At 44.5% G+C, this 16,787-nt stretch overlaps 1 protein-coding gene across 1 annotated transcript in view; it reads right to left on the bottom strand.

Moving 5' to 3' along the window:
* The window catches only part of ZBTB41 (zinc finger and BTB domain containing 41), an 82,294-nt gene that overhangs the window by 16,642 nt on the left and 48,865 nt on the right, over positions 1 to 16,787 (bottom strand). The window contains exon 8 of the mRNA XM_082265224.1: positions 5,850 to 5,955. Within this exon, the coding sequence (XP_082121350.1) occupies positions 5,850 to 5,955 (106 nt within the window). The remainder of the gene's footprint in view (positions 1 to 5,849; positions 5,956 to 16,787) is intronic.

The raw sequence follows: 16,787 nt of genomic DNA, 5'->3' as shown, positions 1-16,787 counted from the left end.
TCTGTTAGTACAACAAAAATTTTTTTTTTATATTATTTGAAAATTTTCAGCCCTAACATAGCCAAATTTGATTTTCTTTGTAGGTAAATTAGACAGGGAAAGTAGGTATCTACACTTTAGATTAGTAATACTTTAAATCCCCCATTTTTTTTTTTATTTAAAAGGTAAACTGGGGGGTGGGGGAAAACCTAATTATTTATTCTTTTTGTTTACAATTATTAGGTGCTTTCCATCCAATGCGGACATGTCGCCTTTATGTACAGTTTGGAGGCATTATTATATGATATTTGTGAGCCAGGGGGTGGAGTGATAGGGAAATTGCATATTTCTGTCACTCTTTACAAATATGTGCCACTGTGTGTTGGTCTATCACATAAAATTCCAATAAAATACATTTACATTTTTGGTTGTAACATGACAAAATTTCAAGGGGTATGAATACTTTTTTCAAGGCACTGTAACATAACAGAATATTAACCTCACAACAGATGTTTGCTGTTACACTTAAGACATTTTTACTTTGCAAAACACACAGAATAAATAGGATTTTTGACTTGCCAGTAAATCTGTTTCTTGGAGTATAGTACAGCACATGCCCCTCTGTTTTTGTGATCACACCATTCATTTCTACATAAATGTGGATAGCTTGAAGTGGGAAGAGTTATTCCGAGGGCTATCCCTGATGCCTTCTTTTTTGCCAATGTCCAATCCCCTGAAGGTAGCTAAATATAACCCAGATGTAATAATTATAGAACATGTGTCCTGTCCTACAGAAAATATATTTTAGGTTAGGAAAAAAAAATACTATTTTCCTAGTGATATAGGACACAGACTCTCTAATCATTATTACTAGGACATTGCAGGAGGTAGTAGCTAAGACATAAACTTTCACAGTGCATACCACATACAGGCAGCGGGGAGAAATTGAATGATTCAGAGAAGACCAAAGAGAATTCTGGTTAAGGTGAAAAGCAGAGACCACCTTCAGGAAGAAAGAAGTCTTAGACCTCAGAACGCTGTCCTTGTTCAACAAGAAGAAAGGCTCATTACAGAAAAAGGCCACTAATTCACAGACTCTGCACAGAGATAACAGCATCTCACAAAAGTGAGTACACTCCTCACATTTTTGTAAATATTTTATTATATCTTTTCATGGAACACTGAAGAAATGACACTTTGCTACAATGTAAAGTAGTGAGTGTACAGTTTGTATAACAGTGTAAATTTGCTGTCCCCTCAAAATAGATCAACACACAGCCATTAATGTCTAAACCGCTGGCGACAAAAATGAGTACACCCCTAAGTGAAAATGTCCAAATTTAGCCCAAAGTGTCAATATTTTGTGTCGCCACCATTATTTTCCAGCACTGCACTAACCCTCTTGAGCATGGAGTTCACCAGAGCTTCACAGGTTGCCACTGGAGTCCTCTTCCACTCCTCCATAACGACATCATGAAGCTGGTGGATGTTAGAGACCTTGCGCTCCTCCACCTTCTGTTTGAGGATGCCCCACAGAAGCTCAATAGGGTTTAGGTCTGGAGAAATGCCAGTCCATCACCTTTACCCTCAGCTTCTTTATCAAGGCAGTGGTCATCTTGGAGGTGTGTTTGGGATCATTATGTTGGAATACTGCCCTGCGACCCAGTCGCCGAAGGGAGGGGATCATGCTCTGCTTCAGTATGTCACAGTACATGTTGGCATTCATGGTTCCTTCAATGAACTGTAGCTCCCCAGTGCTGGCAGCACTCATGCAGCCCCAGACCATGACACTCCCAGCACCATGCTTGACTGTAGGCAAGACACACTTATCTTTGTACCTGGTTGCCGCCACACACACTTGACACAATCTGATGAGATTAAGGTAAACTTATTTAGTTCAGACCACAGAACATGGTTCCAGTAATCTATGTCCTTAGTCTGCTTGTCTTCAGCAAACTGTTCACAGGCTTTCTTGTGCATCATCTTTAGAAGAGGCTTCCTTCTGGGACAACAGCCATGCAGACCAATTTGATGCAGTATGCGGCGTATGGTCTGAGCACTGACAGGCTGACCCCCCCCACACCTTCAACCACTGCAGAAATGCTGGCAGCACACATACTGTACGTCTATTTCCCAAAGACAACCTCTATATAGGACGCTGAGCACGTACACTCCACTTCTTTGGTTGACCAATTGCGAGGCCTGTTCTGAGTGGAACCTGTCCTGTTAAACTGCTGTATGGTCTTGGCCACCGTGCTGCAGCTCAGTTTTAGGGTCTTGGCAATCTTCTTATAGCCTAGGCCATCTTTATGTAGAGCAACAATTCTTTTTTTTTTCAGATCCTCAGAGAGTTCTTTGCAATGAGGTGCCATGTTGATGTTCCAGTGACCAGTATGAGAGAGGGAGAGTGATAACAAATTCAACACACCTGCTTCCCATTCACACCTTAAACCTTGTAACACAAGCAAGTCACATAACACCGGGGAGGGGAATTGGTTAATTGGGCCCAATTTGGACATGTTCATTTAGGGGTGTACTCACTTTTGTTGCCAGTGGTTTAGACATTAATGCTGTCTGTTGAGTTATTTTGAGGAGACAGCAAATTTACACTGTTATACAAACTGTACACTCACTACTTTACATTGTAGCAAAGTGTAATTTCTTCAGTGTTGTCATATGAAAAGGTATAATAAAATATTTACAAAAATGTGAGGGGTGTACTCACTTTTGTGAGATACTGTAGGTTCTGAAGGGCAGAAAGAACCAAACTGAGGTCCCAAAGGAACACAGGGAGGCGCACAGGGAAAGAAATGTAAGCAACGGCTTGAACGAAGGCCTTAGCTAGATAGTGGGAGGTCCAAGGTCTCTGAAACAGAACAACCAAGACCAAGGTTTGTCCTTTGATGGTTATCTAAAGCCAGACTGGAGGAAAGATAGAATATGTCTCGTTGAGTTCCCTCTAGGATGATGATTTACACCAAGCAAAAACCTAGCATGCAATAGTAGACTTTAGTTGAAGTCGATTTCCTAATCTTCAAGAGGCTAGGGATGACTGAATCCAAAAGTCTCCTGTTACGGCCATGGCTTCAATAGCTATGCCAATAAAGCCAACTAGGAAGCAAGATGAAACACTGGCCCTTGGGTCAGGAAGTGTGAAAAATTCAAAAGAGCCCACAGAGCTTCTGCCAAAAGCCTAAGTATGTCTGACTATCACGTCCTCTTGCACCAATTCAGTATAATAGGACTCAAAGGGTATTGATTCCCAGGGTTAACACAGGGTTAAGACATTCCATGATCTTGGCTGGTTTGGAAGGCCATTATGTTCTTACAAATGTACGTGTCTGTTTTGGACTATGCATTTGAAGAGTGGGAGGAATGAAAGGAACAGTTCCTAACCTCAGGAGTAGAAGCCCAGCTTGTAAGGGTATAAGTACTCTTTTTCGGGGGACAGTACACTTTATTCAAAAAGGGACCAAAGGCTATATATAATAAATATATATTATATATACACACACACACACACACACCATAAGTATTGGGACACCTGCCTTTACATACACCTGAAATTGAATGGCATTCCAGTCTAACTCTGTAGGTTTCAATAATAAGTTGACCCACCCTTTGCAGCTATAACAGCTTCAACTCTTCTGAGAAGGCTGCACACAAGGTTTAGGAGTGTGTCTATTGGAATGTTTGACCATTCTTCCAGAAGCACATTTGTGAGGTCAGGCACTGATGTTGGCTCGTTGTCTCCTCTCTAATTCATCCCAAAGGTTTTCTATTGGGTTGAGGTCAGGACTCTGTGCAGGCCAGTCAAGTTCCTCCACCCCAAACTCGCTCATCCATGTCTTTATGGACCTTGTTTGTGTAATGGTGTGCAGTCATGTGGGAACAGGAAAGGGCCATCCCTAAACTGTTCCCACAAGGTTGGGAGCATGCAATTGTCCAAAATGTCTTGGTATGCTGACACCTTAAGAGTTCCCTTCTCTGGAACTAAGGGGCCAAGCCTAACCCCTGAAAAAAAAGAAAAAAAAACACACCATAATCTCCCCCCCCCCCCCCCCCACCAAATAATTTTAGCCAATGCACAAAACCAGGTCCATAAAGACAACCTTTGGGATGAATTAGAGCGCAGACTGCAAGCCAGGCCATCTCTTCCAGATCAGAGCATGACTTTACAAAGGCGCTTCTGGAAGAATGGTCAAACATTCCCATTGACACACTCGTAAACCTTGTGGACAGCTTTGCCAGAAGAGTTGAAGCTGTTATAGCTGAAAAGGGTGGGCCAATTTAATATTGAACTCTACGGGCTGGGAGACTGGGATGCCATTAAAGTTCACGTGCGTGTAAAAAGACAGGCGTCCAAATACTTTTGGTAATATAGTGTATGTACACACACACACACACAGTACAGTAACATTTTAGACAGGTGTGAAAAAATGCTGTCAAGTAAGAAAGTAAGAATGCTTTCAAAAATATATATTTGAATTGTTTATTTTTATTTACAAAATGCAAAGTGAGCGCGCAGAAGAAAAGTATAAATCAAATCAATGTTTGGGGTGACTTCACTTTCGCGTCAAACCAACACTGCCTCCTACACTTGCACACTTTGTACACTTGCACAAAGTAAGGGATTTTGTAGGATTAGATTTAGGTGGATGATGAATCAATTCTACGAAGCAGGTGCTAATAATCATCAATTTCACAAGAACACAAAGAAATGGCCAGCGATGAGGACCATAGATGCAGTGGACAGCAAAGAAAACTTAATGCAGTAAATAAGACACATCATGCTTACTTCCCCTCGATACTGGAGGATGTCCAGCAGTGTCATCAGCACATAAATTGTGGAAACAACTAGGACACAGGTACACCCACCTACTGTCTGGAGTAGTCCTGCCAGAAGTTGTCCTCATGGAAGAACTGCAGCCAAAAAGCCATAACTTTGACGTTGAAAAAAGGCTAAGTGACTCAATTATGCACAAAAACATAGTAACTAGGGTGAAGAAAAGTCTGAAGTCGGCTCTCTGCTGATGTTACAGATGTCGGTCCAGGCACCGTGTCATTACGACCATGGAGTCGGGATCCGCCAGGTGCCTGGACCAACACCCGGCTCAGTCTCTCAGCAAGCCACTGAGAGCCTGAGCTGGCCGCTCCCTGCCCCTCCACAGCTCAGCACTCTAATGAGAAAGGAGGGGGCAGAGCAGAGAGCTGCTGACTGACAGTCAGCAGCTCTCTGCTCGGGGAGCTGTCAGAACCGAGGGATCGTGGTGTTCGATCAGTGGGTTCTCAGTGTAGAGGCGTCAGGGGACAGATGCAGTATCAGACCGATGCTGCATCCACCTAGGTAAGAGTAAATGGGGAAAAAAGGAAACCCCATACTTCTCTTTTAAGAACTATCTTTAGCATAAAGAAGAAAAAGGAGTCCGGGAAGTAATGGTCTGGTCACCACAGACCATTACTTCCCGGTCTGCTCACAACATTATCAAGTCTGTCTGGGATTAGATGAAGAGACATAATGATTTGAGGCAGCCTACATCCACAGAAGATCTGTGGTTAGTTCTCCAAGATGTTTGGAATAACCTACTTGCCGAGTTCCTTCTAAAACTGTGTGCAAGTGTATCGAGAAGAACTGATGCTGTTTTGCAGGCAAAGGGTGGTCACACCAAATATTGCTTTGATTTGGATTTCTCTTGTGTTCTTTTACTTTCCATTTTGTTAATTGATGGAAAAATAAACTAACAACACTTCTATTTCTGAAAGTATTCTTAATTAACAAAAGGTGAGATTTTTCATCCTATTTAATATTAATATATATTTGACCTGATAAGTTGCATACATTTTTCTTCTATCAAAATGAAATCACTTACTTCTGCCAAATCTTCTCGCCTAAATGAACGCTTTTGTAATGTACAGTCAGATGGTCACGGCGGCCAAAACATTTTCCACACTCTTCACATTGATGGGCTTTCTCACCTTGAAATACATGTTTTAATAAAAAATCACTACGATTTGGTATTAAAATGTTTAGTTTCTGCAAATTGTATTTGATGTTAACAAAACAGCACAAATGTCTACTTCCGTAAAAGTTAATTAGGTATTAAATATAAGTAGAAAAATTCAAGTTCTCGACTAAGAGACAGTTCTCGACTGTTACCTTGCCCATTTATTAAGTGCAAAGTAACTGCGTCACTTTAAAGACCCCACTATTATATACCTTCACCACAATCCCCTGCCACTTGGTCATCTACAACAAACAGCAAAACTCCCTGTTTCTGGGCGTAAGAGAGCATGTCACCTCCTCCCATAAGTCAAGGCTCAAACAAAGTGGCCAATGGATTGGTCTGCAGGGCTGGTGGAAGGATTTTTGACACCGTAGGGAAACCTCATTTTGCCGCCCCCTTGGCTCCGACCCTGACTCCACCCCCTTTGTCCTGCCCATGTATATGATGGAGGTGGCGGGGGTGGAGATTTTTGTGGCATCGCCCCACCCATTTTCTTCAGTCCTAGTCCTGTGCCTCTGGACCCAGCCTAAAGACAAATAGTGGCAGCACTATTTTGCATCCTCATGCCAGCCAAGGTCCGCAGGTATATGGACAGGCTAGGGTAGCGAATAAGACAGACTAAAGGTAGTAAATGGACAGGCTAGGGTAGTAAATGGACAGGCTAAGGTAGTATATAGACAGCACAGGCTAGGGTAGTATATTTTAGTTTGAGCATCACAGGTTAGCAACATTTTGGCTTATGTATAAATTAAATGACCTTAGCAACCAGCCAGAAGATCAGCAGCCACTACTTAAATATGATGGATTCCCTCCGTGCTCTCTCAAATATCTTGCCACTACAGAACTAACTTACCAGGTAACCTCCCTGGTGTTCTCGCTCTCTCTGTAGAGAGCTTTGCCTCACGCATGCACCAGAGAGGAAAGCATGCTCCTTCCTTGAGTCCCGCCCAATGGAAATGCATGCCTCGCAGGCTCAGCCTCTGTTTTCTGTGTCTCGAGGGTACCCTGGCCCCTGCAGCACCTTAGCTCCTCATGAGTGTCAGTCTGACTCTGTGTGCAACCAGCCCGTGGATAGTATGAGTATCACGAGTGATATATTAAGGGCAACGGGGCGGCCTTTTTACAGAGTCTCAGAGGGGCCGGGGGGGGGGGATTGCCACCTTGCCGAGTCCGCCCCTTTCTGCCCAGTCCGCCCTCCCCTGACTGATGTGCGCTCTGGGCAGGCGCCTACCTTGCCTTTGTGTAGCATCGGCCCTGTTGGTCTGAAATCATGAAAAAAGGTGTAACCTTATAAATCCCTGTATGCTTTGACACTGGGCATTGTAACATTTATAGGAGCAAACACCCAATTTTACAGTGGCTTGAAATTAACTGGTTTTCTGCAGTAATTTGACATAAAATGTGCAGTATTCTCCGGAAAGGGACCTTCTGGTTTGTGATCAGCACTCCATTCAAAAGCCTGCATCTTTGATGGTATGGGAGTGCATATGGAAAATGCAGCTTGTACATCTGGAAAGTCACCATCAATGCTGAAAGATATATCCAGGTTTTGGAGCAGCATATGCTCCCATCCAGATGACATCTTTTTTCAGGGAAGGCCTTGCATATATTTCAGCAGGACAAATCTAAACCACATACTACATCTATGACAACAGCATGGCTTCTTAGTAGAAGAGTACAGGTGCTTAACTGGCATGCTGGCAGTCAAGACCTTTCACTAACTGAAAATATTTGGGGCATCATTCATGTGTTCAGTGTGTGCAGGGAAGGGGGGCCCACTGAGCCCTGTCACACACTGCAGACATAGAAGAGACAAGACGATGCACCCATGACTGTCACTGCCAGTGCCTGGATCCTTTCACAGTGATGTGTGTCCCATAATGTGTCCTGTGCCCCCCATGATGTGCCCTGCCATTCCCTATGTAATGTACCCTTCATGTGAACCCATGTAATATGCCTTGCTGTGCTCCCATGTACTGTGCCCTGCTGTGCACCCCCACGTAATGTGCATAAAATATGACAAAGACGACCCAGAACTTTTGAGCAGCTGGAATGCTATACGAGGCAAGAATGGGACAACATTCCTCTTTTAAACTATGGTGACTGGTCTCCTCAGACTTTTACAGAGCGTTGTTAAAAGAAGAGGGGATGCTGCACCAAGGTAAACATGGCCCTGCCCCAACCTTTTTGAAACAGGCTGCTGCCATCAATTTTAAAATTACCTACATTTTTCTTAAAATGAAACATTTTCTCAGTTTAAACATTTGATGTTTTCTATTGCGAATAAAATATGGGTATAAGAGAATTCAAATCATTGCAGTCTGTTTTTTATGTAGAATTTATACAGCATCCCAACTTTTTTGGAATAGGGGTTGTAATTTATCGTGTCTTTATTGAACACACCCATCGAACAGTCACAGAGCTAGAGGAAAAAGTAAGTTAACCCTTGTTCACAGTCGCTCGAACCTCCTTTGGTAGCAATGACTTCAAGCAAGCACTTTTGGTAGCTCTGGATCAGACCTGCACAACTTCAAAGCTGGTTCACCTTGTACACATTTTTTCAGGCGTCTGGTGTGAATGGCTCTCGTGCGGTCATTCCACAGCATCTCTGTCATTCTTTTTCTGAAGCCAGTCTGTGGTCGATTTACTTCAATTCTTAGAGTCATTGTCCTGCTGCATCACAAAACTTCTGCCAAGCTTCAGCTGTTGACCACCCTGACATTATCCTGTAGGATATTTGGTAAACTTGAGAGTTCATTTTCTCCTCTGATGGCAAGCGGCTCAGGCTCTGAGGCAGCGAAGCAAGCCCAAATCATGGTGTTCCCTCCACAATACTTCACCGTTGGGATGATGTTTTAATGTTGGTAATCTGTCTTTTTAGCGCCAAAGGAAGGGCTGGGTATTTTTCACGAACAATTTAACTTGTGTCATCAGGACACAATACATTTTCCCGGTATCGTTGTGGTTTGCCAGGATTCTCTTTGGCAAACTTCAGGCACGTAGCAATGATTTCTTGGAAAGCAGCAGCTTCCTCTGTGGTATTCTGTAATGGACACCCGACCTGTTTTTAAGACTTTTGTATGGTAGACTCATTAACAGGCATGTTTGCCATTTCCAGTGACGTCTTCAAGCCTTTAGCTCTTACTGGTGGGTTCTTCTTCACTTCATTAAGGATTCTGTGTTGTGCCTTGGGAGTCATCTTGGCTGGGCGCCCACTTCTAAGAAAAATAGCCACGGTACTGAACGTCTCCATTTATAAACAATTTATCCAAATGTTATCTGATGAATGCCTAAACACTTTAGGTATGTTTTGTATCCCTTTCCAGCTCTTTATGCAAATCAACTACTCTTAATTGTATGTCTTCAGAGAACTCCTTTTTGCGAGGCATGGTTCACATCAGCTGATGCTTTTTATTAGCAGAAAACTTACAATGTTTGAGTGTCTTTTATCAAATTAGCTCCAAACCACACCTCCAAACTCATTTCATTAAAATTGGACTCCAGGTGTGCAAACTACTGACTCCAATTCGCTTTCATTGAAATAATGAGTCTATGGGTTCACTAACTTTTTTTCTCCAGCATGGGTGTGCTCAGTGAAGACACAAGAACTTAGAATTGTTTGTGTGGTATGTTTTATCAGCTTTAGCACATTGTGTTGGTCTATTGTTGTGACTTAGATTAGGATCAGATCACATTTTATGGCAAATTACTGCAGAAAACCAGTTAATTCCAAAGGGTTGCAATACTTTTTTTTTTTTACCACTGTATTTATGATTTTCAGAACCATTTTTGTTTTTAAAAGAGAAGTATATGGGCTTGTAAAAAAAAACATTTATACTCACCTAGACGGAGAACATCAGAATGATGCTGCATCGGTCTCCCGCCAGCTCTAAGACTGAGAACCGAGCGATCAAAGACCGCTGATCACTCGGTTCTCAGCCTTCAGTGAGCAGAGAGCCGGTGACTGTCAGTCACCAGCTCTATGCCTCGAGAGCTTACTGGAGCGCTGGACTGTGGAGGGGCAGGAGCGGCTGGAGCAGGCTCTCAGCAGCTCACTGAGATTCTGAGCCAGGTGCTGGCCAGCTATACGATTGGGATATTTTCAGAGCCTGCACCAGCTCTATGATGTCAGTTGACAGCGGGCTTTAGCTATAGCTTTGGCTATACATCTCCTTTAATTCCTTTCAATCTCCCTATTAGTAGAGATGGCCTTGCAGTGCACCCGGCGGTCGGTTCGCGGCAAATTTTGCTTGTTCGCAACCCGCCAATTTTGCGAACACATGGCGTTGTTCACGGCGGCCATATTAGTTTACATTGGGGAGAGCTTTGACCCATGACACAGCCGTCAGGGGGAACGGGACAGCCAATTGAAACATTTCAGCACATAGACATACCCCCTACCTTATAAATAGGCCAGAGCTGTCGGCATTTCACATTCTGCTTTTTGTCAGCGTAGGGAGAGGTCTTCATCCCTCTGGCATCCCTCTGGCATTTGTGTCACTGGCTATTTGCCAGTGACACAAATAGCTCTGTTAAGATCCACAAAAGTCCTTTTAAGGGCTGGTATTTGGTATTTGGTATAGGTCTGCAGTCTCTTTTCAGTTTAGGGACAGGTATGCTGTATTCATCAGGGACAGATCGGCTGCAGTGTCTTTTCAGTGTAGGGATAGGTATGCTGTGTTCATCAGAGACAGTGATTGCCAGTGACATAAATCGCTCTTTTAAGGTCCACAAAAGTCATTTTAAGGGCTTGGTATTGGCTTTTGGTAATCCACGTATAATATACTTTGTAATATAGAAAGCATATTATAGTGGATTTGTATTGTGCACTGTGCAGCATTGTGACTGGTGTGTTGAGCGTTGCTGCAGCAATACTTCAAACAGTGACAAAAGCACTTTTAATGTATTATAACTGGTGTGATAGACCAGTGGTCCCCCAATACCACATATTGAAGTGGGGTGTTATTTAACAGTATACTTTTTACAAGACTGTATTGTAGTCCTGCAAAAATTTGGCCTCTTTTGCTGCGTTAACCATGCTACACACAGTGACAACAGTTACTGGCCAATTATTTGTAGAACTGGTGTGATAAAACTGTGGCCCCCCAATACCACATATTGAAGTGAGGTGTCATCGGAGTATACTTTCATAAGTGTATTTGTGTCCTGCAACAATATTGCCTATTTTGCTGTGTTAACTCTGCTACACACAGTGCCAAACTCCCTGGCCTATTTTCTGAACAACTGGTGTGATAGATCAGTGGCCCCCCCAATACCACATATTGAATTGGGGTGTCATCTGAGTATACTTTCATAAGTCTATTTGTGCCCTGCACAATATTGCCTCTTTTGCTGCGTTAACTCTGCTACACACAGTGCAAAACTCACTGGCCAATTTTTTGAACAACTGGTGTGATAAAGTAGTGGCCCCCCAATACCACATATTGAAGTGGGGTGTTATTTAACAGTATACTTTTCTAAGAGTGTGTTTTAGCCCTGCAAAAATGTGGCCTCTTTTGCTGTGTTAACTGTGCTACACACAGTAACAACAGTTACTGGAAAATTATTTGTAGAACTGGTGTGATAAACCTGCGGCCCCCCAATATCACAGATTGAAGCGGGGTGTTATATACCTTTTTCCAGATATACTACGATTCTCTATAGACTTTTGTCACAGGGTAATTTAAAAAATGACAGGCAGAGGAAGAGGTAGGCCCTTCCGCAGCGGGGGTAGAGGTAGGGCAGGAGCAGTAGGCCGGAGCCAAAGTGTGAAGTTTCAGAAGGTGCGTTCGATTACGTCAAAGGACGCACCAGACTTGGTTGAGTGGCTCACTCAGCCTTCCTCTTCTGCACCCTCTTCACTCTCTGCTGTGTGCACCCCCAAAGACACCACCACAAACACCACCACCACCACCAACCCTCCGCTTGAGTCACTGGAACTATTTTCCAATCCATCACAAGACATTTGCGATGCACAGCCATTCTTGGCATCGGATCAGGAAGAGGAGGTAGCAACAGCCGCCACTCAGCAGTCTGACGACAGTACCCAGATCAGCCCAAGGAGGTTGGTCCCCGCTGTTGCTGCCAACTCAGAGATCTCGAATGTTAGTGGTGGGGAAGGTGACGTCGATGATGACGTGTCTATGGACGTCATGTGGGTGGCCACAAGAGAGGAAGAGGAGGGGAGTTCAGAGGGAGAGACAGACCAGCAGATAGGGAGGAGAGGCAGGCGGAACTTGCATTGCACAAGAGGTACAAAGCAGACTGCAAAATGTATCAGGAGCGAGCCATCAACCATGTACAGTCACATCTGGCTCTCCCAAGACGCCGGCACATGACTCCGCAGTGTGGGCTTTTATTAATGTGTCCGTTGCTGACAACAGTGTTGCCATATGTAGCCTTTGCAGTCAACGCATAAGTCGCGGTAAGCCCAACACTCACCTAGGGACGACCACCTTAAGAAGGCACCTGAACTCCCATCACCGAGCCCAGTAGGAGCAACACAGCCAGAACCCAGAAAGCCACACTCCAGGCTCTCACCGTCCAGCCTCTTCTTCTCCTTCTCCTCACATTTGTCCTCCACTCCACCTGCCATCATGCCATTGTCACGTTGTTCTGGAAAAAGGCAGGCTTCTGTGGCCCAAATGTTGGAGCGGAAAAAAAATGACGTCGGATAACCCTCTTGCCCAACGTTTGACTGCTGGCTTGTCGGAACTGATAGCCTGCCAACTACTGCCATATCAACTGGTAGACTAGGAGGCCTTTCGTAAATTTGTGGCCATTGGAACACCACAATGGAAGGTTCCAGGCAGGAAATAGTTCTCGCAGAAGGGCATTCCAGAGCTGTATGGCCATGTTCAGCGGCAAGTGAATATATCTCTGGCACACAGTGTCAGTGCCAAGATACATCTGACCACAGACACATGGGCTAGCAAACATGGGCAGGGAAGGTACAGTGCCTTGGGAAAGTATTCGGCCCCCTTGAACTTTGCAACCTTTTGCCACATTTCAGGCTTCAAACAAAGATATAAAACTGTAATTTTTTGTGAAGAATCAACAAGTGGGACACAATCATGAAGTGGAACGAAATTTATTGGATATTTTAAACTTTGTTAACATATAAAAAAATGAAAAATTGGGCGTGCAAAGTTATTCAGTCCCTTTACTTTCAGTGCAGCAAACTCTCCAGAAGTTCAGTGAGGATCTCTGAATTATCCAATGTTGACCTAAATGACTAATGATGATAAATAGAATCCACCTGTATGTAATCAAGTCTCCGTATAAATGTTCCTGCACTGTGATAGTCTCAGAGGTCCGTTTAAAGCGCAGAGAGCACCATGAAGAACAAGGAACACACCAGGCAGGTCCGAGATACTGTTGTGGAGAAGTTTAAAGCCGGATTTGGATACAAAAAGATTTCCCAAGCTTTAAACATCCCAAGGAGCACTGTGCAAGCGATAATATTGAAATGGAAGGAGTATCAGACCACTGCAAATCTACGAAGACCTGGCCGCCCCTCAACTTTCAGCTCATACAAGGAGAAGACTGATCAGAGATGCAGCCAAGAGACCCATGATCACTCTGGATGAACTGCAGAGATCTACAGCTGAGGTGGGAGACTCTGTCCATAGGACAACAATCAGTCGTACACTGCACAAATCTGGCCTTTATGGAAGAGTGGCAAGAAGAAAGCCATTTCTTAAAGTTATCCATAAAAAGTGTAGTTTAAAGTTTGCCACAAGCCACCTGGGAGACACACATGCGTAAAAGCAACACAGCTCATCACCCTGAACACACCATCCCCACTGTCAAACATGGTGGTGGCAGCATCATGGTTTGGGCCTGCTTTTCTTCAGCAGGGACAGGGAAGATGGTTAAAATTGATGGGAAGATGGATGGAGCCAAATACAGGACCATTCTGGAAGAAAACCTGATGGAGTCTGCAAAAGACCTGAGACTGGGAGAGAGATTTGTCTTCAAAAAAGACAATGATCCAAAACATAAAGCAAAATCTACAATGGAATGGTTCACAAATAAACATATCCAGGTGTTAGAATGGCCAAGTCAAAGTCCAGACCTGAATCCAAATCGAGAATCTGTGGAAAGAACTGAAAACTGCTGTTCACAAACGCTCTCCATCCAACCTCACTGAGCTCGAGCTGTTCGGCAAGGAGGAATGGGCAAAAATGTCAGTCTCTCGATGTGCAAAATTGATAGAGACATACCCCAAGTGACTTACAGCTGTAATCGTAGCAAAAGGTGGCGCTACAAAGTATTAACTTAAGGGGGCTGAATAATTTTGCATGCCCAATTTTTCAGTTTTTTATTTGTTAAAAAGTTTGAAATATCCAATAAATTTCGTTCCACTTCATGATTGTGTCCCACTTGTTGATTCTTCACAAAAAATTAGTTTTATATCTTTGTTTGAAGCCTGAAATGTGGCAAAAGGTCGCAAAGTTCAAGGGGGCCGAATACTTTCACAAGGCACTGTATATCACTTTTACTGCCCACTGGGTGAACCTTCTGACGGCCGTCAAGTATGTAACCCGTGTAGATTTGGTTGTACTGCCACGGATTGCATGCAGGCCTGCCTCTTCTTCTCCTCCTCCTCCATCCTCCCTCTCCTCCTCGGTTGACTCCTCCTTTTCCGCTGCTACCGTCTCTTCCGCTGCGCTGCCCAAGATCCCCAGAACCTATTTCACATGATAGGTGAGACGTTGCCATGCTGTGCTGTGTCTGTTGTGCCTGGAAGCCAAGAGCCACACTGGTCCTGCACTCCTTTCAGCTTTGCATTCAGAGGCAGATCAGTGGCTGACACCGCTCAATTTGACAGTTGGTAAAGTGGTGTGCGACAACAGTGCCAATCTGCTGAGCGCGCTGAAAAAGGGCAAAATAACACGTGCCATGCATGGCACTCGTCCTGAACTTGGTCGAGCAGCGATTCGTTGCCAAATACCCTGGGGTCCATGACGTCTTGCGGCAGGCCAGGAAAATCTCGGGCCATTTCAGAAGATCTTACACAGCCATGACTCGCCTTGCTGACATTCAGCGGCGACACAATCTGCCCGTCAGGCGTCTTATTTGTGACTGCCCGACGCGATGGAACTCTACGCTGCATATGCTTGATAGGCTGCTCCAGCAGAAACGTGCAGTTAACGACTACCTGTATGAACTCTGCAGCAAGACAGGTTCAGGGGAGCTGGGTTTTTTTCACCTCGCCAGTGGCTGCTCATGCGGGACGCATGCAAACTTGTCAGTCATGGCCAGGGCGCCATCAGTGACATCGTACCTTACACCTTCTTTCTGGAGCGTGCATTGCGTTGTGTCATTGATAAAGCCTTCGAGGAGCAGGAGCAGGAAGATGAGAAAGTCGCAATGTTGGAAGAATTCCCAGTGGGTGCTACTCCATCTGAGACAAGTCAACAACAGGAGTCTGAAGAGGAGTCAGAGGAAGATGGTGCCGGGGCGGATGAGGAGGAGCAAGAAGAGCATGCTTTAAACCTTTCTGGGATCCTTGGTGTTATCCGTGGATGGGGGGAGGAGAACGAGGACGACATTATCCTGGATGATGAGCTGGAGCCAGGCCACTACACCGCTTCCAGTTTAGTGCGAATGGGGGCCTTCATGCTTCAGTGTTTTAAGGAGGACCCCCGTATAAAAAGCATAAAGGGAAAAGGACCAGTACTGGGTGGCAACGTACTTAGACCCACGGTACAAACAAAAAATGGCGGAAATGTTACCAGCATCACAGAGGGCGGTCAGAATGCAGCACTTCCAGGCCTTGCTGCGGGAATTGCTGCATTCTGCTTTTCCGTGCACTGGCAGAGGAATTTCCAGTCACAGAGAGACAATTGCGGGTAGTAATCCAACAGCGCCTGCAAGAAGAGGGACGGTTTGAAGATGTCTTGGTCACTTCAGATAGGAGATCCTTCTTTCAACCGAACCATCGACAGCTGTACTCTGGATCCAGCATCAGGGAACGCCTAGACCGACAGGTGTCCGACTACATCGGGTTAACGGCCAATGTGGACGCTCTGAGGAGTGATGAACCCCTGGAATACTGGGTGGGCAGGCTTGACCTCTGGCCAGAGCTTGCACAGTTTGCAATGGAACTGTTGGCTTGCCCCCCGTCCAGTGTCCTGTCTGAAAGGACGTTTAGCGCAGCAGGGGGGATCGTGACCGATAAGCGCACTCGCTTAGCTCATGACAGTGTAGACTACCCCTACATTTATAAAAATTAATGAGGCATGGATCTCTAAAGAATTCAACACATGTGACCAGTAGACCATGTTTCATTGAAATTCCTCATAACAGGCAACAAATATGCGCCAGACCGCCATCCACCCACAACAATTCCTGGTCCTTGTCTTAGCTAAATACAGCGGCATAAAAGGCATTTCAAGTCCATTGAATGGACAATTATTTTTTCTGTCAATGCCTAATGAACCTTCAGCCGCAGAATACCAAGTTCTTAGCTTTCAGGTAAACCCATGTGGGCTCATTTTTGGGGCCTTTTAAGGCCAACACTTATTTAACCTGTGAATGCCTAACGTACCTTCAGCCACAGAATACTACGTTCTCTGCTGACAAGTAAACCCATGTGCGCTAATTTTTGGAGCCTTTTATGGCCAACACTTACTTATTTATCCTGTGAATGCCTATTGTACCTCCAGCCACCAAATACTATGTTCTTAGCTGTCAGGTAAACCCATGTGGGCTAATTTTTGGGGCCTATACTGGCCGACACTTACTTCTGTATCCTGTGAATGCCTAATGTACCTTCAGCCACCAAATACTACGTTC

Source organism: Pelophylax lessonae (assembly GCF_965119305.1).
Source record: "Pelophylax lessonae genome assembly, chromosome: 8".
Taxonomy (NCBI): Eukaryota; Metazoa; Chordata; class Amphibia; order Anura; family Ranidae; genus Pelophylax; species Pelophylax lessonae.
The sequence above is the reverse complement of the archived record's forward strand: the minus strand, read 5'-3'. Positions and strand labels throughout refer to the sequence as shown.